Here is a 26,822-nt window from a genome sequence, read left to right on the forward strand (position 1 = left end):
TTCACATCATGGTTCCTCGGCTGCTGATAATCAGTTGGCTAATTGGTTCTGTCAACAGAGAAGTAGAGCTGCACAACAACCTCCCTGTGGCAAGCAATTTATGTTGCCCATTAGATTATTTTACAGCACAAAATTAATATTGAAATAATCACAAATTATGTCATTTAAGAAGAGGAAATAAAACAAAAGGTTAAAAGATGTTTCAGGCAACTGTTGAGGCAATCAGGGCTGAAACAGAATCAAGGCAGCCAGTAAAATGACCCAATCTAATTATGGGATGGTGAATTGGTAAACATAACTTATTGTATTAATAATAATAATAATAATAATATAATAACAATAATAATTTCTGACGTAATCATAATCAATAATTTAATAATACCAGAAGTCAATATCAATTGTTTCTTTTTTATAGTGCATTTAAAAGCTACTCAGGTTATTCCAAATAAGAAAACTAAATACAAAGTAAAAACAAAATATTATTCATTTACTTAAAACAACAAAATGATCAAAGAAAACTGCTTAAAAACATAAAATAAAATCGACTATATCAAAATGCCATGCTCTATATAGAACACTAAAGTCTTAACCAGAAATGTATATAATATGTTAGTCTGAGCACTGCATACAGAGAAACCTAATCTGTAACAGGAGGTTTGGGTGCAAGTACTGGAAACCTGGTCACTTTTGACACATTCTGACTGGTCAACCAGAGTCCTGAACTGGTGTGCAGATAGAAAACCATTTAAAAGTACCAAAATGTCAGTTATAAATTCCTAACCTCTTGCTTCATTAATTTATTTACAATTTGATGAAAAAAAACTATCAATTTGTGTTTTTGCTTTCAAGCAGATGCTAAATTAAGTTTCGATTGTTAAACTAAACACCAGTTTAGTTTAGATAGTTTAAAGTTGAGCAGTTTGGGGCGGAGTCAGATGTTTGACTTGTGAAAAGGAATTGTGGAAAATATATCACCCTATATTTATACAATAGTCACTCAAAGAATACAATAAATGTTTGTTTCACAGTGGGAAAATTCAAGTGTAGCAGCAACACAGTGATAGGCAAAAGACAGGATACAGACCATTAAAAAAACAATGCTGATTGCCTGACAGCTGCAGGGGGAACACACCTAATATAACACTCATTTGTGCATTTAGGAGGCAGTGGCTGGTCACTGAAGGAGCTTTACAGAGCAGTAATGTCAGCTTGGCTACAGTTCTCCTGTCTCCTACTACCTGCACTGGACTGAAGGTATATCCCAGAACAGAGCCAGCCTCCCTTACCACCTTGTCCAACTGTTACATTTTGGTTACCGATAGGTTGCTGCTCCAGCTACTCACACCATAGAATATGATTGATGCCAAAGATGTATTGAAGAAAATGCAAAACGTCTGTACTCTGTCATCCCCATCTGATGCAGTACCACTGTTCGACCCAACGCTGGGGAGAACCTTTTTCACACCTCTGTTGAGGAATTAAGCCTAAATTAAACTGATCAAACTGGCAATTTTCTATAGCATAGAATAAAGATATATTTAGTAAACATTTAATGGCACATACACAATTAAATCAGGCACTCCAAAGTACTTGATGCTTATTTTTTAACCATTTGTCTGTTTAAATAGTAGCTAAAATATATTCTGCTGTTGTTTCATTTAACAAACAATTTTAAGTCTTTCAGTTTCTGGTATTGATACGTTACACATGTTCTGCCAACAGAAGACCCTAGGATTGGGTATCTCTGCTTTGTTGTAGATTCCAAAAACCAATATAAAACATCACCTTCCTTAGCCAAATTCAAGCCAATTCAGTATGTTTGGATTCAATAGAATACATTTTAATGTGAAAAAAAAAACATTTGTCACAGGAAAATATAACATTACTATTATTCCCGTACACACTTTAAAAACACTTGATTGTTCTCAATGAGTCTAATTGTATTATGAAAAATCTCCCGGGCAGCTGAAATCGTTACCACCCTTTAAACCAGCAAAAAACAAAACTACAGCTGCATCATGTGCTACACCCAATAAGCACAAATACACGGGGGGAGGCGTTCCTACCAAACAACAACAACAGCAGTTGTGTTTTTCACTTGAAATAAATCCATGATGCAATAATTAAACCTGCAACTATTTTCTAAAGAATATGAAAAGTGGGGGTGGGGGTCGGTGTGGCGGGCAAAAATATATCCTATTCTGTTTACACTTTAGAATGTCACAGACTTTTTTGTGAAATATATATGAGATAAAATTAGATAACAGAGAAGGTGCATATCTTCTTCTTGAGTGTCTTATCCTTCCAAGTCATTTAAAACAGGGATACAATGTTGCCATGTTTTGGGCTTTGGGGCAACTAGAGCAGTGTTTTTCAACCCTGGTCCTCTAGGCACACTAGCCTGCATGTCTTAGATGTGTCCCTGCTTCAGCACACCTGATTTCAGTTGATGGCTGATTAACAGGCTTTTACTGAACTTCAATCATCTGAATCCAGTGTATTAAAGCAGGGGAAACTTCTAAAACATGCAGGGCAGTGTGCCCTGAGGACAGGGGCTGAAAAACAATGAACTAGAGGATTAAAACTATAAATAATAATGGACCTGATATGGAGTAAAAAAAAAATATATTTATGTTTTTTAAAAAGCAATTAGTTATTTATACTTATACAAAACTTATTTATTGAAATACAGTCCAACAACCATTCAGCAGGTAAACTCAGATCAGGCTGTTCTGACATTGGTTCACAGTTCTTTCAGGTGGAAAACACAAACAGTGAAACAGATCTGTCAGAAGCTACAGATCATAACCTAACGTCAGCTTGTAACAACAACAGAACCTTTCTGCTGACATTATTTAGTTTATCTTGTACATTTCTGTGTATTTGGATTGACAGTAGTTCAGGGGTGGAGTCACAAACCAATATGGGTGTAAAAATATGTAAGAAGCTAAAACTGTTGTTCTGTTCACCCACTTTTTATAAGTTAGCAGATATGCTGATATGACTAATCTATACAATTACAGCTGCATGTTGATGTGGTCTATATGATGGTGAAGGGGTCAACAAAGCTGGCTTGAAGCTAGTTGTCTTGGATTCAAATCCTGGATTTCTCTGAGTTCCTCTCACCATTACAGAATTTGTATGTCAAGGTTAATTGACTATTTTCAATTGCCCTTAGGCGTATGTCTGTAGTTCCATCCTGACATTACTGAATCAAATCAAACTAATTAATAGACTGAAAAGGTAAGTGAGAGTATCCCATACTGTGCTAAATTGTTCAAATTCTACGAGGCAGGCTGGGACTATTTTGTTTTATTACCCTATTATAAATCTGAGTGAACCAACAATACATGTGGGGTTCCTCAAGGCTAAGTTCTTAGACCACTTTTATTTAATATCCTCATCCTTCCACTAGCTCAGATTATAGATTATGTTAATTCAATATATCTTACTACATGCTGATGATGCACAACTTTTTCAGTACCCACATGACCACAGCCTCTTACAGGCAAGAGTAATTGTGTCCTTACCTTCATTATTATTATTTATCCTGTAGCCACCTGTTATTTACACCAGTTTTCCAATAAATTCTCAATAATACAAGTAATAGGATTCAATCAAAAGATTATTGGTTATATATAATGTCTTAGAGAAATCTGGGGAGCAAAATAACATCCTAATCATATCATGTTCAAAGACATAATATTGAGAAACATTTGGCAAACTCTGAATGAAATGTTCTAAGGGAGGTTCTTGCTTTGCTACTGCTTTGCATAACTCATTTTCAGTCGAATTAGGCGCCTGTGGTAAGAATTGCCAGGGGAGATCAGAACTCCTGAACCATACTCTCCTGCCACTCCAGACAGCATTGCCCATGGGCATTACAGAAGAATATGGCAGCAGAGCTCTCTTTCATTTCAACCCATCTCCATTTTGGCATGACAGAGACCAAAACAGGGGGTGTGTACATCATCAGTTACTATAAATCAGCTTGGAGAAAATATTAAGAAATCCTAACCCGAGTTTGTCTTTTAGTGAAGCAAGACATCTTGCAGTTAGGATCTGAGATGAGCTGTTCTTAGAGCGGTTGCTTCCTGTGTGTTTTTCATTGAATCTGACTTACGGGAACGATGCAACAATTTTCGTTATTTTAGCTGTTTTATCAGAGCCAAAGTCCAGCAACACCTTTAAATTGCCTCATATTTTCGATCTGTTTCACAAATGTTGTCTATGGCAACGCAGGTAAAAGCTGTTGAGGTCATTTCAGGTGTGGGATTTGCATTTGGAGATTTGTTTTCTGAAAAACCACACCATGCAGTCCAAGGAGCCTTAAAATGGGGAGTAAAACAGGCCTTCGTCAGGCTGCAGCAGGAAAACAAGCCCTTTGGGGAGCTAGTGAGAACATTAGAGGGGTAATTCTCAGAAAAACAGGGTCAGCTTAAAAAAATGTTTACTGAGAATAACGGTGGTGGGTTACTGCAGGATTGTGAAAAGAAAAAAACTGCAAGAGGTAAGCTAAAAATTACCAAAGTGTGCAAAACCTGGATATTTGGAGACAGACGGGGATGTTCTTTTCACAAGATATTTACACTATTTTGCAGAAAATATGAATTCATCCAACTCATTGAATTCAGGTGTTCCAATCACTTCCATGTATTAAATCTAGCACCTTCTACAATCATTTGGGGTTAATGGGTCGCTCTCAGGGGCTCAGTAAATTTCAGCATGGTACCTGGATTGGTTGCCACCCATGCAATAAGTCCAGTCATGACATTTCCTTGTGACTGAAATACCACAGTTAACTCTTAGTAGATTTTATAAAAAGAGGGGTAGGCCACGTAAAATCAGAGGGAGGTCAGAGGATGCTGAGGTGTATACTGAGCTGTAATGGTCAACTTCCAGATGAGTCAACAGCTTCAGACCTCTAAACCTGGCTGAGCAACTGCATAAAAGCAATACATCACCAACTCCAACACAAACCTTCGGATGAAGTGGTTTAAAGCACGCCAACTTTGGACTAAAAGTGCTACCTGGTGTTTAATAAGCATCTCTGCACGCCTCATAGACGCGACCAGTCCCTTAATCGGCGCAACCTGGCGTTGAAAAAGGATAGTACCACCAGGTTTTTAAATGATGCCTGGTGGTTCAATCAGTTACTGCTGGTAGTTTTGTTCAGCTCTAATCCAAGACGTATAAGGCTAAATCAGACCTTCTCAACTGAACACTGATCTTCATTTTCCAAGGTTTAAGGGATAACTCATAAATCTACTCACATTACCTATATACCTACCAGGATGTTATTCATTAGGTTGCATGCACACATTCAAGAACTCAAGATGAATATTATAGTAGAATTTTGCAAATGTTTTAAAACAACCCAAATTTTATTAAAGAACATTTGCCAAAAGACTTTGGAAAACCTTAGAAAGCCCGAAGAACTGTTAAAATAGGTGACATGTAACTAAGGACTAATGTTCTGATAGCCAAAAATGCCACAATTCATAAACTGGCCTAAACCGGTTATGGTTGAGGTGCAAACACACCCTCCAGTTCTGCTACTTGTGCGACCCCTTCTCTTTTCCAATGGTTATAATCAGTCTGACGGAGAGAGGTACCCCCCATTCCTTGTGGATTTTAGAATAACGATAGCCACCAGTGGGCTCTATATGGACAAACTTAATCGGTTTATTATTTTACTTAGTACCCCTACACATATCACACATCTAAAATGGCCAAACTCTAACACTCAATAGTTTCATCTAACCTCCCCAACAACCCCGCACCATTACAAACCCTTTGTGAAGTGCCTTCAGACGACATGTGTTGTGAACTGCCGCTATATAAACAAAACTGAATTGAAATAAATAATTAAATAAATGTTTATAAATATAATAATTTAAATATAGCTGCAAGTACATGCATTAAATATGCGAACCAATGTGCTCGTTTAAATGTTTCAATAATTTATGCTTAATGGATAGTTACACGTGGAAATCAATTCAAATATTTTATTTATAAATTAAAAACATATAATTAATTATTTTAAAAAAATTATTTAATATTCCTGTTATAAAGCACATTGTGTTTAATGAACCATAGTGGAAATTCAGATTATTTCATGAAAGAATGACATCGTGGGTTCTGGGACCCATCTCCCATCTCGAGAGAGGATCAAATCTCTTCTACTCTGGAGTCACACGCTGGGGTGGGTTTGCTTGTTGCCCCCCCAGCTCAGCCGTCTCATGTTGGGGTTTACCCCAGTGGATGAGAGGGTCGCATCCCTGCGCCTCCGGGTTGGGGACAGGGCTCTGATTGTTGTTTTGGCCTATGGGACGAGCGGTAGGGCGGAGTACCCGGCCTACTTGGCGTCCCTGTCAGTGGTGCTGGATAGTGCCCATCACGGGGACTCCATCATTTTGCTGAGGGAAATGACAGTGACACCTGGATAGGGGGAAATCGGGAGGACTGACCTCCTTGATCTGAATCCGAGTGGTGTTTCATTATTGGACTTCTGTGCTAGTCACGGATTGTCCATAATGAACACCATGTTTAAGCATAAGGGTGTTCATCAGTGCACTTGGCAACGGGACACTCTAGGCAGGAGGTCGATAATCGACTTTGTTGTCGTGTCCACTGATCACCACATGGTGGTGAGTTGGATCTGCTGGAAGAGGAGAAAGCCGGACAGACTTGGCAGGACTAAGCGCATAGTGAGGATCTGCTGGGAATGTCTGGCAGAGCCCTCCCCCGGGGATGCATTCAGCTCCCACCTCCAGGAGAGCTTTGACCAGATTCCAGGGGAGGTTGGAGATGCAGAATGAGTGGACCATGTTCTCCGAATCTATTGTCGATGCTGCTGCCCGTAACTGTGGCCGTAAGGTCTGTGTTTCCTGTCGTGGCGGCAATCCCTGAACCCAGTGGTGGACACTAGAGGCTGACATTTTTTCGGGAGTCCCACGGGTCACGGGATTCCCACGAGAATCCCGCGGGACAGGAGACCACATCAGTAAAGATCACGTGATTGGGACGGTACAGGATAAAAAATGAACGGGAGCAGACGGGAGCGGGAGCTAACCAATAGGAGGGAAAATAAACTAGGATCAATTGTCCTTGGAAATGTAAAACTGAGACTTTGTTATAAACGTTAAGAAAAAAAAACTTGGATCGACGCCGCCATTGTGTAGTTTTTTTCCAAGAAGCCTATCCTATAATTTGAGTCAAACGAACTACACGACCCACAAGCCAACAGTGTTTCTGATCGATGTTTTCCACCTGCGTTCAGGATGGAGGAAGCAAACGCAGGTGGAGAACTGGACGTGGTAAAATTGGATTTGTAACGTAAAGTCAGAAATAAGGACTTATCTATTAAACTCATAGAGCTGACAGGAAAGTCGCAAATATTACCGAACTTCAGGAGAGTTGAATGCAGCGGTGTTTACACGCAGTCTGCTGCTTATAAAACGTGTTTAGTTGTAATCAAGTTCACCAGTGATTAAGGGACACTTGTAAGACAGATTCTGGATTAAATCAGTCCTGCATCTCTTCATTCATCAAACCAAAAGTACCAACATGTGTCAAGTCTCATCTGACCAACAAAATTGCTGCATGTGCACTAAAGATTTAAGAGGTAAGGTACGGAAGCCTGTGAGGGGACATGGAGAAATTTATTTATTTTGCGTCCCCACGCAATACTTTTGCGTTCGGCATTTTGGAGCAACAGCACAGATGACAAACTGCTCATAAAACAAACACTGATATGTCATTGATATGGTTTATTTGTCATATGCAGGTTAACACGCAGTAAACAATGCGATTAAATGCTTAGGATAAGAAGAACCGTTCAACTCACGATACAAACAAAAACACTAATGGCGTACAAACAAAAGTACACATCATGCAGCAGTAATAAGCAAACAAAGTGTCACAGATGTGGTTTCGTGCAGCATTATTGTTCAGTAGTTTGTTTGACAGCTTGTGGATTTTAGTCTGATTTGAAGATAATTTTATTTAAGGCTGATTTCAAAATAAAACTCAATAAATCTCAAAACGGGTGTAGTGTTTGTTTCATTTTTGCAGTTATCTGGTTTGGAAACTATCCCACAAAGTATTGCGAAATAACGCAAAGACTATTGCGTGGGGACACAAAAAAGAAAAAAATACCCCCTTGTCCCCTCGCGGGCTCTGTATAGAAATGCTTCATCAAGGGAAGATATTAAATAATTATGTTGTGAAATAGAAAAAAATTGAATGTACCATTAAATGTACAATTTATTTAATACATCATGAAATATTAAGTGTACCACTAATTACATCATGTTGTCTTTAAAATTATACTTAATTATTCAGTGGCACATTTAATTGCATAATAGTCCATTTCATGATATAATGTACATTTATTGTTTCTAATGATGTATTAGATAAATAAATGGTACCTTTAATTTAATGGCACATTTAATGTTACATTTCTTTCATGTTACATTTACTTCACTTATGAGACATTCACAACATTTATTTATTTAATGATGATTTTATTGTATTAATTTTGTCCAGTTTGACCCTCCATTCTTGATGCCTGTATAGGAGGTCATGTCAGAATTTGAATCAGGTGTTCTGGAGCAGACACACATCTAAAACTTGCAGGGAAGAGGTCCCTGAGGACCAGGGCTGTGAACCATTGAGGTACAGTTTCTAAATTATGAAGGTAATGCCTTTTTGTCCTTTTGTTCAACAAGTACAGTTCTCTTACTAGGTGCATTTTTCTTTTGTTCCAGCAACTTGAAACATAAAAGTGATGTCATTGTTTAAAGGAAACAATCACTTAATAAATAAGTAAAATACAACTAGGTACATTTTGTTTATTCAAGGCATGGTCTGTTTCCTTGTTTGATATTTTATTATTATTTCTTCATTATTATTATTTTTACTTTAACTGGCCTTTACTACAGCTAAAAACACGGACCTAACTGGTCCTTCAAAGAAAGAAATTGTCAAAAGACTAAATGAAGAAAACAAAAATGGGAGTGGCACAGGAGTGGGAGTCGTTCTGAATGGGAGCAGGATGGGAGTGGGAGTCAATTTACCAGGAGTGGGACGGGACAGGATTTTTTTCGTTATGCTGGCCTGGGATTGGGATGGGACAAGACATTTTTCTGTGGGAACGGGATGGGACAGGAGAAAATCCACTCCCATGTCACCCTCTAGTGGACACCGGCAGTAAGGGATGCTGTCAAGCTGAAGAAAGAGTCCTATCGGCTGTGGTTGGCTTGTGGGACTCCTGAGGCGGCTGACGGGTACGGTGATGCCAAGCGTTCCGTGGCCTGGGTAAAAAACCTAGGCCTGTTAGGAGTTCGGTGAGGCCATGGAGAAGAACTACTGATTGGCCTCGAAGCGATTCTGGCAAACCATCTCAGGAGGGGGAAGCAGTGCTTCATCAACACAGTTTACAGTGGGGGTGGGGGGTGGAACACTGGACCAGCTCTACACCCTCTGCAGGGTCCTCGAGGGTTCATGGGAGTTTGCCCAACCGCTCCACGTGTTTTGTGTGGACCTGGAGAAGGCATTCAACTGTGTCCCTCGTGATGCCCTGTGGGGGGTGCTCCAGGAGTAGAGTTGGGGGCCCTTTATTAGGGGCATGTTGGACTCCGGCAGGACTGCCCTTTGTCAACCGTCCTGTTCATAACTTTTATTAACAGGATTTCTAGGCGTAGCCAAGGGCCGGAGGGGGTCTGGTTTGGGGACCAGTGGATTTCGTCTCTTCTTTTTACAGATGACGTGGTCCTGCTGGCCCCCTCTAGCCAAGACCTACAGCATGCACTAGGGCGGTTCACAACCAAGTGTGAAGCGGCTGGGATGAAGATCAGCTCCTTCAAGTTCGAGGCCATGGTTCTCGACCGAAATAGGGTGTCTTGTCCTCTTCAGGTTGGAGGGGAGTTCCTGCTTTAAGTTCAAGTATCTTGGGGTCTTGTTCACAAGTGATGGGAGAAGGGAGCAGGAGATTGACAGACGGATTGGTGCGGCTTCCGCAGTAATGGGGACGCTGTGCCTGGTGAAGAAAGAGCGGAGCCGAAAAGCGAAGCTCTTGACTTACCATTCTGTCTACGTTCCTACCCTCACCTCAGGCCATGAACTTTGGGTCATGACTGAAAGAACGAGATCCCGGATACAAGCGGCTCAAATGACCCTCCTCTCGCACTCCCTTAGAGATAGGGTGAGGAGCTCGGCCATCCGGGAGAGGCTCGGAGTAGAGCCACTGCTCTTTCACATCGAGAGGAGCCAGTTGAGGTGGCTCGGGCATCTATACCGGATGCCTCCGGTACGCCTTCCTCAGTAGGAGTTCCAGGCACGTCCCACTGGGAGTAGGCCTAGGCGACCGCCCCGGGACACGCGGGAGGGACTATGTCTCTCAGCTGGCCTGGGAACACTTGGGCTCTCCCCTGAAGAGCTGGAGGAGATGTCTGGGGAGAGGGACATCTGGGTGTCCCTACTGAGTCTGCTGCCCCCGCGACCCGGTCCCGCTTGAAGCAAAGACGACGAGGAGTTTTAATTATTTACACAGTTAATTATTTGTGCATATAGACACATTGATAGTTAATCCTGGAAGAATGCGGCTGAAATTAGCTTTCTCCCTAGGGTGGCTGGACTTACCTTAGATAGGGGGAGTTTAAAGTGGAGCTGCTGCTTCTCCACGTTGAAAGGGGTCAATTGAAGTGGTTCAGGTTAGAACCACGTCCTGTCAAAATCAGAGGGCGGAGCTACTAATTGTACACCATCAGGAGCGCTATACTGTTTGAACATCAAGTGGTGCCAAGAAATGACTGTTGGCATTTATAAAACATGTAGTAGTGCCTGACTGCATTGTGTCAGCTGTAAAGTTCAGTGCACAGAGGATGGTTGTAGGGGTGTTTTTCAGGAGTTGGGCTCCACCCCTTCCTATAAAAGGAACTTCTAATGCTTCAGAATCATGAGACATCTTTGTGGAAACAGTTTGGGGTTGACCCTTCCTGTCTCAGCATTACTTCAGACCAGTGTACAAAACAAGGCCCACGAAGACATGGATGTGCATGTTTGGTGTGGAAGAACTTGCCTGGCCTACTCAGTGGAACTTTTATCTCAGATTAAAACTAACTTCATTTATGCCTTCTCCAATTCCAACACATATGTGAAAGGACTTACGCATTTAGCACGGGGCAAAGTCATACCCCATGAACTTTTCACATTTAGTCACACTACAGATTTTATATGACAGACCCGCACAAAGTAGTGCATAATTGTGATGTAGAAGGAAAAGTGTACATGGTTTTCAACACTTTTTACAAATAAAAAAATGATAAAGCCTGATGAGAGTGGTGTACTTTCATATTCAGTCCCGATAGTGGTGGCAGCATCATGCTGTGGAAAAGCTTTTCTGAAGCAGGGACATACAGGCTGCTCAGAGTTGATGGGATTAGTCTAGACCTAAAACCTGTTAATCAGTAGCAAGGGCGCGATGGGGGGACACTTGGGAAAACACGCGACTCTCGGAGGCCTTAGTCCTTGACGTAGGCCATCATGGATTCGAGATCCGGCTCATTGACCTTTGCTGCATGTCTTCCACCCCTTACCTGTCAGCTCATGGTCAAAAAATGTGAAAATAAAGGCCACTAGTGCTGCAAAAATTGGTGGCAAGACTACCGTAATTCAGATCAGACACTCTTTTCAGACATTTATTTTTCAAATTAAACAAAAATAAAAAGACATGCATTTTTTCCCTTCCATTTCACATTTATGCATTAATGTGTGCTGGTCTGTCACATAACCCCCCCCCCCAAAAAAAAGAAAAAGCTTATGCAACAAAATTTGAAAACGCTCAAAGTATGTAAGTAGGTTTACAAGATAGTGCACCACCAAACAATCAGTCATATGGTTTTCCAAAAACTATTATTCAATATATTCATAATTATAAATGAGGTGTCCAATAAATTTCCTATAATTTGATGCATGAATGAATGGAGGTTTGGCCCAGCTCTCCACCTCTAAGATCCCCGACTCTGAGCTCCATCTCGTGGATAACTGGAGTAATGCTACAGAATTACATTTTCAGATCAGCTCCCCGTGACATACCAACAATGTTAGGGTTAGTTAGTGTAAACACAATTACCAAAGCTCATTTGTTTGTATTTGACAATCTGGTAATAAAGCTACAACTCTGCACAGAGCATCAGAAACTATCATAACCCAAATGATATCGATTGTTATTTTTCAAATATATTATGCAACAGCTTCCACATGCCTCCAGTATTCTCAGTGGGTGCCAAACTGGCTGTAAAGGGATGCACTCAATAATGATTTTAATCCAGTCACTTAAATATCACTACCTACACACTGGTCTTATCTGGTAATGTCAATGCTAATATCAACTCCACGATTGCAACAAAGCAAACAGATTGACCTTGAATTGTTTTTTTTAAATAAACGCATAAAAATGTTTTACTATTTTGGTGGTACAGAATTCAAGTTTTTATAGATTTGGTTCACAGAATAATCACACATTTAATTGAGCAAACATCCCTACACAATACAAATCTCTCAAAAGTATCTTAAATAAACGTACAGTAAAAAAATAACAGGGGTTTTATCACAAAAGTGTACGTTTTTTGACTCTCATGAGGAAGGTACAGTGGCACAGTCTTCTTTGAATAGTAAAATAAAAGTTCCTCCTTTTTAGTTGACTTGCAACAGTCAGCCGAGTTAAAATATGATACATTCACTGGCTTTCTTATCCCACTGGCAGAAGGCACAAAGGAGCAGGCTTGAGTCAAGTAGCATCTGCATGTATGGCTTTTTGTTTCCTATTCATATGACAGATGGATTGTTGTAAGGGTGGCTGAAGGTTTACAGTTCATAAATAGACCTGACCTGTTTTGACGAGAACTAGAACTTCTTCCAAGTGCTATTTGACCCAAGTCTGCAAAAGAGTTCAGGCTTCATTCAAAATGAGCAGAAAGTGCCCCTAAAAACAAAGATAATCATAGCATGTAGTAAGTCCACATAAGAAGTGATGCACAGCTCGGCTCCCAGGTTTAAAGCCTAGAGTTGGGCTGTGGTGAGCTAAGCTGATTCTCAACGTCGGAACAAAGAGGCACTTCTACTGTGCCAGTCCTGCATCTTTAGCCATGCCGTAGAAGATTCCTCTTTTTGATATAAGGTTTGTGGGAGTATCAAACTCTGCTATCTGTCCCTTGTCCAACACCAGCACCCTGGAACAGGAGAGAGAATAGAACAGTTAGTGACAGTCTGCCGCTTTTAAATCTGCAGAGGTTGGAAACTTTACAAACACACCGTGAAGAGATAAAGTCAAAAGTTTTGGCAGTGACTAATAACGGGTTTGGTAGTGTGTAGGAATTTGGACACCAATGCATAATTATGCTTCTGCTTCACAAGTAGACCAACTACTTTGTGTTGGTGTATTACCTAAAATGCTTATAAAAATTGGCAAAATGTGAAAAAAGTTCAAGAGGCATGAAAACTTTACTAATGACTGCTTCGCTGCATTAGCAAAATGTTTTCTCTTTTGGCCTGTTAAAGTGGGAACTTGTAGTCACAGTGAAACACAGTAGGTTCAGTCACAGCACAGGGACAACAAGGTCATGTGTGGCACATGTTGAACATGAGGGAGCAGCTGCCACTTAAACCGAATAATAGCAGCTAGGGACAGTGATCAGGGATCATATCATCACTGATATTTGTCTTATTCCTGAGGGCTCAACCATACACACAACTCATTTCTTTTATTATCTGTCAGATGGTGGATCGTCCTGCCTGTTTCCCAAAGAGAACACAGCTATTATCGGCTCGGTTCCCAACAATTAAAGCTTAGCTCAATTCACCGAGATGGATGTTGACAGTAAAAGCCTGGAGATATAATAAAAGCAGGGTTTTTTCACAGCGTGAACACCTGACCACCATGATCAGAAGGTCATATGTTTTACACGTCTGTGTTAGCAACAGCCATTACCCAAAGCTTTAAGGGATCATTCAGACAATAAAGGCTACCATGATTAATAATTCATAATAATGTCTAAAAAAGTGTTGACATTTTCTATCAAAGCGTTCCCTTTACAGTGACGTCAGAATGCTGTAACTCAGGAACACAGGGTCATTCTGATCCGTGTCTCCACTTTGAAAACTGTAGAGACTTTCTGTGCTGCTGGGTTGAATGTTTCTTTTTCTTGGTCCAGAGCCTTGCATAAGTATTCTCACACTACATATAAACTTTAGTGTATTTTATTGGGATTTTATGTGAGCATTTGTATTCACCCGCCATCAGTCAATTCCATGTAGAACAACCTTTCACTGCACCTATAGCCGCCAGTCTTTATTTCTCTACAATATTTGTACATCAATAGCTCAAGCTCAGTTAGATTGAAATGAGAGCATGTACAAACATTAGTTGCCGGAGATTCTCCATTGGATTTAGGTCTGGACTTTGACTAGGCCATTGCCAGACAAGAATCCACTTTAATTTAGGCTGTTTCATTGTAGCTCTCACTGTATGTGAAGGGTTGTTGTCCCTGGCTCAAGTCTTTTGCACCTAACAGGTTTTCTTCTAGAACTGTCCTGTAGCTCCATCCATCCTCCAACCAACTCCGACTATCTTCCCTGTATCTGCCTTAGAAAAACTTTCCCACAGCACCATGGCTGCTTCTCTGATTAATACACTCTTTGCCCAGCCAATCCTCTGTGAGATGTTCAAAGCTTGAGATATTATTTTAAACCCTTATCCTTCTTTAGACTTCAGCTTAGACAGCTTTCTCTCTGACCTGTCTGCTGTGATCCTTGGTGATCATGATGCTGTTTGTTCAGTAATGTTCTATAACACACCTCTGATGCATTTGAGGTCAGGTGACTTCTCAAGACAATTGGTTGCACCAGGTTTTATTTAGCAGCATCAGAGCAAAGGGGGCTGAATGCAAATGCACACCAAACTTCAGATTTGTATTAGTAAAATATTTTGAAACATTTGTATTTGTTTCCTTACAATTCACAATCCTGCACTACTTTGTTTTTATTGTAAATTCTAATAAAATATATTAATGTTAATAAATGTGCTGTATACAAGTCTGCTCAGACAAACCTTAATGTCCCACAAAAGCCAATTGTGAATGTACAGTGTGTGTCTAACCTTGTGTAGTCCATAATAGTGTTGAGTCTGTGTGCGATGGTGAAGACGGTACAGTCTTCAAATTGAGTTCTGATGGTGGACTGGATGAGATCATCTGTCTCCAGGTCGATAGCAGCTGTAGCTTCATCCAGGATGAGGATCCTGGTCTTTCTCAGGAGAGCCCGAGCCAAACACACCAGCTGCCTCTGGCCCACACTGTAGAAAAAACAGATCAGTAAAACCAATCTGCACAGAGTGCATCTATTCAATAGCTCTTTTCTCCGTTGAACACACCTGAGGTTCTCTCCTCCCTCCGAACACTCCATCTCCAGTTTTGCCGGCTGGTTAGTGACAAACCTGTGAAGGTGAGAGTGTTCCAGGGCTTTCCACACCTCTTCATCAATGTACTTCTCAAACGGGTCCAGGTTCATCCGCAACGTTCCAGAGAAGAGCACGGGCTCCTGAGGAAGAGACAGATCTTTGAGAAAGCTGACAGACACACAGATGCACAGACACACTTGTTGGAGAGATGAAAAAGACAAAATCTGAAAAGAAATAAAGGTTTTATTAAAGCAGCAGAATCTGACACTGAGCAGTCTAATAAAACCCAACGTTGAGTACATTTAATCAGGGGGTAGAAATACACACTTAAAATATACCGTAACTGTTTTAAACAAAATCCCCGGAGGCACCTCTAAATCCCTTTGAATCTTAAAAAAATTTATGTTTTCTTAGATACATACTTTATTTTGTTATGTTGAACAGTGTTTCTAGGAATCAGGGATTACTAAGAATTTGGCCTTATGTTACCACTGGCCTCTAGGCTGGAAGAGGACACAAGTGTATCTTGTTAGCATGCACACAGTGAGCAGGAGGGTAAGAGAGAAAAAGAAATCTCCAAAGCTCACTGTTTGAGAACTGCAGCAAAGAGTGGTGTCTTGGAGTCATCAGGACTCCTATTAGATATCATCTCCATGCTGCTGTGGAGTTTGCTAAACTCTGCTGGGACTTTAACTGGTGAGATATGACCAGGACTGAGCTTTTTGGCAGCAAACAACCCATGTGGGTCTGACCAATGCAAAAAAAGGATGGATATATGAAAAAACACCCTGTGCACTTGCCCAAGTACAGTGGAGAATCTATCATGCTGTGGGCCTGTATCTGTTCCAGTGGACCTCTGAACCTTATTACAAAGCAATTTGAATAAAAATCTGGTGGACTCTACCAGAAAACTACCAGTTACTGATTCTTTTAGCAGTGTAACGATGGGTAAACCAACACAGACAAAATCAACCTTCTTCTATGGCCATCTCAGGCCAAAGAACATTCGAACCTCCTTTAGCATAACTGTGGGTTGAACTGAACAGAGCATACGAGGTGGAAAGGAGGTAGGGGGCATATATATTTATTTAGATTAGATTTTACTAAGAAACATTTAGTAGCTTTTGACTGGGGAGGCGTGCCATATAAATAAAGTTTACTTACTCATGTTCAAGCTTTTACGAAGGGTACCAACAGTTCTGCCTGTATCTGCACATGCAGCGCTTCCTATTCTACCAGGACAGAACCAAGCTAATTCTGTGAGTCACAAAAATATCCAGTTTTCCTCATGCATGCGCTGACTTGCACTAGCAACACAAACTGTGGTTATGTGGGCTAAAGCTCACTCTGTTAAACCCAAAGCAACCTCAGTCTGTCTATACAAAATTAGGTGTTGATGAGCAATCTGTGTGAGGCAGAGTGAGAGGGTTTATACCTGAGGAATGATGGTGAGTTTGGACCTCAGGTCATGCAGGCCTATCTCTGATATCTTCACACCGTCAATGGTGATCTCCCCTCCAGCAGCTTCCAGTAGTCTGAAGAGGCAAAGGGTCATGGAAGACTTCCCAGCTCCTGTGCGACCCACGATACCGATCTGCTCAAAAGCAATCCGAGTTGTCACAAGAACCCTTTTCTGAGCAGTAATAGGGCCAGATTAAAGATGTCTTTACAAAATTTGCCCTCACCTTCTCTCCTCCCTTGACGCTCAGCGTGATGTTCTTCAGGACGAGATCCAGACCCTCGCGGTAGCGAACGCTGTACTCCTTGAACTCCACGTTCCCCTCCATGGGCCATTCAGGAGGGGGCTTCTTGTTCTCCACCTCCCATGGGGCCTGTGAACAAGAACTCAACTTTTCTGAATGGGACACTTTCTGGCCACTTCTGCAGTCTGAGTAGCTTTTAGCAGAAGGGACATTTATTTCGCTCCTAAACAAAAGCATTTCATCACACGTATACCAGTTAGTAAACATGCCGTAAAAGTACACAGTGTACAAAATGCCTTGTTTGTGTTATGCAACAGGCAGGAGGCTTGCTGGAAGCAGGTAATGTTGCATTTCTGGATCTAGTTATGGTTTATAGGTCTTGTGCTGCTTGAGCTGACCAGCAGAGCAGCTTTATGATATGTGGCTGAGTTCCTGCTTTTTTCACTCTAGCATGGAGTGAGGGTGGGGTCGGAGTGGGTGGAGGTGGGGGTGAAGGCAGCACTGATTTAAAAGCAAACACATGCTCAGTCCTGCATGAACTTTTGTGGAACATCATAAACAAGTCTTGGTGGAAACATCCTGCACAAAAGTAGTCAACATACCTCTGTCTTGGTTTCTGAGTATTCCTTCACTCTCTCCACCGCTACTATGTTGTTCTCCAGGTCTGAAGTCATCCGGACCATCCAGTTCAGAGACATGGTCACCTGTTCAAATAATCCTGGTGTTAAAAGTCTTTCAACACCACATAGTGATATTTACTGACCACATTATGAAACACTGCACAGTGCCTTGCAGAAGTATTCATACATATTGAACATTGCACATCTACAAACTGAACGTTTTTGGCCATTCTTCTTTGCAAAATACCTTTACTTTATTCCTTCCATCTCCCAATCAACTCCAAGCAGCTAACCTCTCCCCGCTCCCCATAGCATGACACTGCCACCACCATGTTTCAACATGGAGATGCTGTGTTTACGGTGATGTCTTCCTCCACACACTTTATTCTGATTGTAGGCCAAAAACTTGTATTGTTGAAAATCTTTCGTTTAACAATCGCTTTCTTCTTGCCACTTAGACATAATCTACCAGGTTTTAAGAGTGCACAACTAACACCTGTATTTATCATGAGTCTAAATTACAGACAGGTGGGACGCTGCATATTAATTAGGTGGCTTCTGAAGGCATTTGGTTGCCCTGGATTTTATTTTGTGGTACTAAAGTAAAGGGGGCAGTATACAAATGCAAGTCACAAATTTCAGATTTGTTTTTTTAAACCTTTTTGAAAACATCTTTTCCCCTCCAATTCACAATGACACTCCACTTTGTGTTGTCGCTAAAAGTGACAAAATGTGGAAGACTTTAAGTAGAATGAAAACTTTAGCAAGACACTGTATGTTCCCCACAGACGAGCTTGTAGCATCATACGTAAAAATTCACAGCTGCAGCTCATATCCTAGCAGTCAAGTTACCTGAAGAGCGTATGACACCGACAGACCCACAAGGCCAGGGTTCAGACTGTCTTTTCCCGTCACAGCAAAGAGAGCAGCAAACAACACGATGCAGTTCCCGATGAACTCGATACGTACTCCGAGCCACCTGCATGACCACAAGGTTTCAGTTAGAGAGTAAGTAGTGGGCACTACTCTACATGTAGTCTAAGACATTATTTTCTTATTTGTTTATTGAAAATTAAACTTAAAGGAAGTCATGAAAGTACAAACTGAGGTTGAGCAGTTTCTGTTTTTAAAGCTTTCTTAAAGAAATACTACAGTACACGGTATTACTGTCAGCACAGACAGACAGCTGTTTATTTTAGTAAAATTTCAGCACAGATCAAAGTGATCTAAGCAATAGAAAAACAACCCCAGTAAGATTACAGAATCAACATGTCCTCTCTAAAGGTTGCTTTGATAGAAATCAGCCAATATTTTGCCCTCACCAGGTGTGAGGGGACACAGCAGGCTGCAGGCTCTCCAGCTGAAGACCTGATCTGAAGGTGTATGTGAGTAACACAGGGAGGAGGCGTAATATTTCCACCATTTTCTTGAATTACTTTGCGAAGACTGCTGAACTGCCCCTTGGCAGGCTGCAAACATTCCAGCTGAAGGGCTTCGTCAAAGATATGGAGCACGCACTTTATCCTTCTGTGTGACCTGCCTAATGTTTTTTTTTTATGCTATAGCTTGTTCCACTCTAAGTTCTTTAACCTCTAACAGCTGCACTCTTGGGAAGAGTTGCTATTTTTTCTTCCAGCATAACCATGACCCGAAGCACACAGCCAGGGCAACTAAGGAGCGGCTCCGTAAGAAGCATCTCAAGGTCCTGGAGTGGTCTAGTCAGTTACCAGACCTGAACCCAATTGAAAATCTTTGGAGGGAGCTGAAAGTTCATATTGCCCAGAGTCAGCCCCGAAACCTGAAGGATGTGGAGAAGATCTGTATGGAGTGGTCCAAAATCCATGCTGCAGTGTGTGCAAACCTTGTCAAGAACTACAGGAAACGTCTGATATCTGGATATGGCAAACAAAGGTCTCTGTACCAAATATTAAGTTCTGCTTTTCTGATGTATCAAATACTTATGTCATGCAATAAAATGCAAATTAATTACTTAAAATCACATAATGTGATTTTCTGGATTTTTGTTTTAGATTCCATCACTCAAAGTTGAAGAGTACATATGATAAAGGTCGAAATCTACCTGCTTTGCAAGTAGGAAAACCTGCAAAATCAGCATCAGTATCCAATACTTCTTCTTCCCACTGTTTAAGCATATAAAAGCAGCGATACATTGTTGTTTTGAGAGATTAACCTAGCGTTCTGTCATTAAACATGTTTTTATGTTATTTTAACTGACTATTGTTAGGTTAAAGCCAGAATGTATTCACACATTTATATCCTTAACATGGTGAAGTGGGTGCTTCACTGGTGCATTACACTAAATGCAATCAATCTCCTAAACAGATGATGTCAGTGTTGTGAAAATACACAACTGGAGTGACTGTAGAAGAAGGAGAAAGAAAAATGTCCACCAGACATTCATGTTACATAGAGAAAAATGTAAAACTGTTTCTAGCGAATGTACTCAAAGCAATACTATTGCTATTTACAAATACCCTAGCATACCTTTTTACTGTATTACCACCCTGACCTAGCACGGATGCCTTGTCTTTATTCAAATAGCGTGGGAAATTAGTATAGCACATTTTTAAAGACTAAATGTGACTACAACGAAGCTGGAGGCCACAAACAATCACAGAGTGAGGTCAGTGGATGCTGAGGTGCATAGTGCACAGAGTTACCAACTTTCTGCAAATACTTGCAGACCTCTAAACCTCATATGCCACATGAGGTTTAGAGGTGGTACATTGGTACATTGAAAGCTTCAGGGTGTGGGTTTCCATGTCTGAGCAGCCACTAATGTCAAGTATTGGATGTAGTGGTGCAAGCATGCCCCCCCTGGACACTGCATTGTGTCAAGTGTAAAGTTTGGTGCTGAGATGCTTATGATGTTTTATAAGGAGTTGGAATTGGGACCTTAGTTCCAGTGAAAGGAAACTGGGAACAATTTAGGGACATTCCCATCCCTGTTCCACATGACTGGGCACAAAGACAGGTCCAGAAAGAACTTCACTGGTCTGGCACATTTGTGATGAATAAGCCATGGCTGTGAGCCAGGATTTCTCATCCAACATCAGTGTCTGACCTCACAAATGCAGTTTTGGAAGAATAGTCAAATATTCCTGTTCAACACTCCAAAACCTTGTGTAAGGCCTTCCCAGAAAAGCTGAAGCTGTTATAGCTGCTGACATCATAATTATTAAGAATGAAATGTCACTTAAGTTAAAATGTGTGTGAAGGCAGATGAGCAAATAGATGTAGCTATATTGTGTAAATAAGACGTTTTTAAATAAAACTGGTATCTCACTGATGCTTCACTCTATTTTAGTGTATGTGGAAATAAACCCCCATAATTTTATATTCCTGTCAAGCTGACCTGAAGCTTCTTGGTCAAATATTTACATTTTCTATATATTAAGTGCCTCCTCCATGATATTGGTGCATATGCAGTACAAGGTAATTAGTCTTTCATAACTAAACCAGAACCAAAAGCTGCTGTTCAGCTGAGCAGAGGCAGCAGACTTACCTGTTGGACACTATACCAGGGTAGTAACTCTTTTGGTTCTCATCCACTTTTATATCATTCATTAGAACAAAGGCAGTGTGTCTGCCGTAGGCTCGGATTACGCTAGAGCCAGTGATGGTCTCAGAGAAATGGGAGTATATTGGAGAGCGGCTGACCGACTCCAGGCGCTTAAGCTGCCGCGACGTGGCAACGTAAAATCTCTACAGGCGTCGGGGGAGGAAGAGAAACAAACACGGTATTACATCCTGATGTGGTTTTACACATGCTCAGAAATGACAAAACAAATTTGCACAGAGATGAGCCCACACAAGCACACACACAAACTTACAAACACGCACGCACAAATAATAATAAAAGCAGCTTTTAAGAACAAAACACCTGCAGAGTTATTTGATATTCCAGATTTCAGATTTTTGATAAGGTGCCAATCTCCATCAGCTCACCAGCACTGACCTCAAGAATGTTGTACACTCTGCGCCACAGCATGTAAACACTTTAATTAATGCACCAGTGGGCTGCTGGATTGTAATGTTGCAACAATAACCCTAACCGAGCTTTCCACAGGGCGGCCAGCACCAGTGGAGTGTAACTGCCGGTGTTTTGTTTTTCATTACAGATGCAGCGTATTGTCTGTGAAATCACATTTATAGGCTTGTAAAGAAAATCATTTGAAAGTGTTAGAAGTGTAGAGGCCTTTAGTGCCAACAATATGTCCTCAGTTGGTTCCCAGCTCCGTTGAGGGAAGGAGGAAAAAAAGAGAGTCATGCGGCAAAGAGGAGACCATGCAGGGTAGATGTCATGAAAAAGCAGCAGGACTGAAATAACCTTGTTATTTTTGATCTTGTTCATTTGGAGGTCCAGGTAGAATCACAGCATGAACACACACAGAGCCTTCCTCTGATAAGTATTAACACTACTGCCTATTGTGTAGATATCTTTACACTGGTTTGGTTCTGAAGCCTGAAGGTTTTTACATTTTGTCATAATACAGCCACAAACTTTAATATATTGTAAAGAGATGTACTAGTAGTGTGTAATTGTGAAGTGTTCATGTTGATCCAAAGAAAGACCTGATTTATGGATTGCACACCTAATAGCTGTCCTGTCAACAGATTCTAGCACCATGCATATTTTACTTCCATTTTACAATGTTGTGGTACTTTATGTTGGTCTTGTATCAAATGAAATCCAAAATTACACACATTAAAGTTTGTGCTTGTGAAATTACAAAATGTAAAGAGGAGTATTAACACTTGAAAGGTACTCATTATCTGAAAGCAAGCCTATGAAGTAACCCTTTACCCACCCTATCCTTTATGATTGGCAATAATATTGCATCAACAAGCTCAAAAACTGTATTTATTAACCAGTGAACTGTACAAAGCCCTACCTAGTGGCTTTGTAATTAATCAAAAATAAATTTTTCATTTGAAAATTGTCATTTGCTCAATGAGAACGTGATGAGTACTATAGGGATAAATGTTCTACACTCGTATCATCATTAACGAGTCCAGGTCTTTTAGCCTTCAAAAACAATAACTTGACAGGTTGTGTCAGAAATATTTGCAGTGGAGTTACTCCACAGTATTAGAAAAAGTAGTTAGAAAAAGTGTATTACAATAAATATTTTAAGAGAAGAGGTGTAATTTCTAAAATATTTCCCAAACTGCTGACTACAAGTTATCTCTGTGTCACTGGAAAGGATAAAATTGTGAGAATAATTATAAAGAGTCAATTTATTCAAATTTTTATTTAAGGCCATAACAATTGCAGTACTGCACTAACAGCAAGCAAGTGTGGTTGATCTACCTGAAAACCCAGATTTCACTAGCTGGCTGTTGTCAATAATGGTTACAATGCAAACTATTAAAGACTTTTAAGTGCTAAAGCAATTAACTGACATGTCATTGTCTAAAAACACAAAGATAAATTGACAAAGTTATATTTAATTAGGGTTACTAAGTAACCAGGTCTTTAATTTACATCATACCAATCTTAAAACGTTAATTAAAAGTCTTACATTTAACCTACTGAACCTTGTAGAAGCCCTACAAAACATCATAACACAGGTGTTGTTTGTGAGCATAAAGTTTCTCTGGTAGGAAGATCTAATCTTATGCTATGATATTTTGTTTTTTGTGTGTCGTCTGTTAGTAAAAAACATCTAACAAGATATATATATTTTTTGTGGAGGTCTACAAATCACTTTACTGAATTAAACCCAAACCCACCTTATCCAAACGTTTAATTTATATGTTCACCAACAATAATGAGCAACAAAACAACAACAACATTTCCTGAGTGTGTTACAAATGAATGGCAGATTTTGTATCTGTATTTTACCTTTCTTTTCAGCTGCCAAATGTGCAGCATTGCTTAAATTTACTTTTTACGGCCCAACGTTTTTGTGAGAAAACTAATTCTAGATAGACATATAATAATTGGCATGACAGAGGTGTCCTTCGATGTAATCTTTTGCAGCTACATTACTTTAGTGTAGTTAAATCCTCACAAGTAAAACATGCACTGAGTATGTATAGAACAGTGGGACTTTCAGCTGCTTCCATTCACTACAACTGGATGGCTTTCTAATAATGAAATATAGTGGGCTATGCTGCTGAGAGTTATTGGCAGCAACGGGACTTAATTTTCAGACCTCTGAATAACGAATCTTGTCACAAATGTCACATTCACCACTATCAAATTACAAACAGACTGGGTTTGCCACAGAGTGGTTTACCTTCCCGGGAGGGGTGGCCTAGCCTACTGCTCACAAAGAAAATTTCTCCAGTTACAAACTTTCTTTTTGGGCAACCGCTGTGTTAAACATAGATACTCTAATTAGGTGTTTCATAACCTAATGTCATCAAAATTAATACAACTACGGTAACCTCAAATGTAACTGAAAAAGAAAAGCTGTTAAAATTATTATAAAAATGATAACCTTTAAACAACAGGCCTTTGATGTTAGGCTCAAAGATGATCAGTGAATTTATTTCTGCCTTACAAAGAAGACCTGCTTTGAACAATTTACTGTCGATGAATTAAAATTAAACTCCAAAATTTCAACTTTATCAGCTAATGGACCTGACATGTTTTGCTGCAAGTAAAATAAGATCAACTGCTGTAAACAGCCCAAGCAAAGGTTGCTGCTAACTAGAGCTCCCACTCTACCTTCGGAGCTGCTACATGTAAAGCTACTACGACTACAAACTAGCAAAACAAGTCAAATCACAGTCGCCCTAAAACACTAGAACAGTAATGATTAATGCCTCAAGCACATACAGCAGTCTACACCACACTCGCTCAACAACACTCACACCCATGCATGTTGCATTTATGAGTTAGCACACTTGTTTCCTATTTACCTGAACGCACCAATAGAACACCATTAACGGGGCTATGACTATGAGGAACATTGGGGTGAGGGCAGAGCATATGAGCAGCACATTCAGTGTGTACCAGAAAGTGCGCATCCATATGTCAATATTATCTGGGATGTGGGAGTCTATAGCATCGACGTCTTTGCTGAAGCGGTTCAGTAACCGTCCAGTTGGGGTGCTCTCGAAGAAGGCCTGCGGAGCTCGCAGGACCCCCTGCAGCATGTTGCGGTGTGTGAGCTTGGCCGCCCGCAGCATACTGTAGGCTCGGCATAACAGGCAGTTAACCAAAATGAGCACACCTGTGAGAGGGGGGGAGGAGAGGACAACACAACAACACCTGCGTTAAATGGATAAGGACCTGTTCCAATTCTCTGCCGAAACATTGATTTTCCTCAAATCAAAAGAAGCTTATTGACACCTGATAAAGCGAGAAAGAAGTTCAATTAGATTTTTATTTGGCACAGTCCTTCTGCCTTGTGAAAAGGTGGCTGTTATGTAGGTTCTTCATTTTTCTGAGACATTTTTGCCCCTGCATGAGAACCTTATGACTGAGAATATCCACTATTTCGGTAAATCAATGTTACTTGTTGATTATAAATGAACTGAGGAGTGTTGACAGAGGTTAATTGAGGCAGAAACATTTACTTTATAATCCACCCGCTTACGGGTATCTTTACAAATTACATAACTCATCCATCATTAATATGTCCAAACATCTGTAATAACATGTTTGAATTGTTAAAAAAGGAGTGGGATGCAAAAGTCATTCTTAGACTGACCTTTATTCTGCTACAGATCCATAAATTCAACCCCCCTCTTTTTGTATTAGCATAAATAAATAAAAAAACATTTTCTGCAATTCAGGTCTTTGAGGACCAGAAGGGAGTTTCTTGATTTTTTGTTGTTGTTGTTTTAATGTCTTAAAAGGAATATTTTTTTAAATTAAGGTTCTCTGGAAAAGCTAAGAGCCATCAGCATCTTTGTCTTAATCCAACAGGTGGTTCATGGAACCCACATTTGTTTAACTGAATCTGTAGACACTGTAGGTTTGCAGTCTCAACATTGTTCCTTATAGATGTATAAAGATGTATGGCAAGCACAAGCATGAGCACACCTGGCTAGAGTAACAGTCGGAAGACAGAGTAATACAGTGTTGAAATCATTAAAATGACACTTCTATGTGTCCTTGGAGAAAACGATAACAATGGTGTTGTGTCAAAGAAGCAGTGGACCAGTGAGGTTTGTTGATAAGTAGTTTAGCAGCTCCCAAGAAAGAAATTATTCTGAATTTACCTAAACTGATGCTCATTCAGACACTAAAAAAGTTATTGACTGATTATAATGTCCGAAGAGTATCCCAAACAATCTACCCCTTTAAAACCGGTCAGCTTTTACTATTGGAGCAATTTTGAAATGTGTTGTTGGTCTGAAGTGCAGGAATGGATTTTTATTATTATTATTATTATTAATGCAATGCATTTTAAATTATGAAAAACGTAACTCTGTGACACTGTGCACAACAAGCCTATATAAAAAGGTTACAGATTCATTGCTTAGAACAAAAACAAATCTTTAAAACGTGTTATCTAAAAGCTGTTATCTAAAAATCTTTCAAAAGAATGATTCAAGATGGTCTGAAAAGAGAGATATGAGAAGATGTCATACACCCTCCTTATCAACCCAACCAGATGGTCTTAGGCCATCTGAGAACTAAGGTGCTCTAAGTTTCCATGGCAATAACCTAAACATTGCGCAACATCATAGCAACAGCAAGCATATCACTGATGCAACCCTGACAACAAACCTGGACACCCTAATATTATTAATACCGGCCTACTTTACACAGGCATTACTTTAAACTGAGTTGTATCATCACTGATCCACTACCAGAGGGCAGTAGTGAGCTGTTTAAGAAAATTTCTATGACTTTAACAGTGTCTTTTCCCTTGTAGGGTTAATGAGACATGTGCATGGTGTGGGTGTGTGTGTGTGGCAGCACACTGTAGGCTGGGTAGGAAGTGTATTGGCTGCAGGAGAGAGCACAGTAAATCCAGTAGCAAAAAAGGATAAAAATTAGCAGCAGCATGAGGCGCTCATCATCGACATCACATGCTGAGGGAAACAAAAGCC

At 40.3% G+C, this 26,822-nt stretch overlaps 1 protein-coding gene across 7 annotated transcripts in view; it reads right to left on the bottom strand.

Annotated features, from left to right (window-relative positions):
• Positions 1-12,422: 12,422 nt before the first annotated feature.
• The window catches only part of abcc3 (ATP-binding cassette, sub-family C (CFTR/MRP), member 3), a 77,700-nt gene continuing 63,300 nt past the window's right edge, over positions 12,423-26,822 (bottom strand). For 2 of the 7 annotated variants that reach the window (XM_047378049.1, XM_047378048.1), the window contains exons 23-31: positions 24,678-24,991; positions 21,310-21,509; positions 18,636-18,762; positions 17,766-17,867; positions 17,146-17,292; positions 16,896-17,054; positions 15,434-15,600; positions 15,161-15,355; positions 12,423-13,235 (exon numbers count right to left, since the gene is read on the bottom strand). In XM_047378049.1, the coding sequence (XP_047234005.1) occupies positions 13,124-13,235; positions 15,161-15,355; positions 15,434-15,600; positions 16,896-17,054; positions 17,146-17,292; positions 17,766-17,867; positions 18,636-18,762; positions 21,310-21,509; positions 24,678-24,991 (1,523 nt within the window). In that variant the 3' untranslated portion in view covers positions 12,423-13,123. Of the gene's footprint in view, positions 13,236-15,160; positions 15,356-15,433; positions 15,601-16,895; positions 17,055-17,145; positions 17,293-17,765; positions 17,868-18,635; positions 18,763-21,305; positions 21,510-24,677; positions 25,030-26,822 lie in introns of those variants that run through there. The other 5 variants (XM_047378052.1, XM_047378051.1, XM_047378055.1 and 2 more) reach the window with 4 other exon arrangements.

The sequence above is a fragment of the Girardinichthys multiradiatus genome, chromosome 10 (assembly GCF_021462225.1).
Source record: "Girardinichthys multiradiatus isolate DD_20200921_A chromosome 10, DD_fGirMul_XY1, whole genome shotgun sequence".
NCBI lineage: Eukaryota > Metazoa > Chordata > Actinopteri > Cyprinodontiformes > Goodeidae > Girardinichthys > Girardinichthys multiradiatus.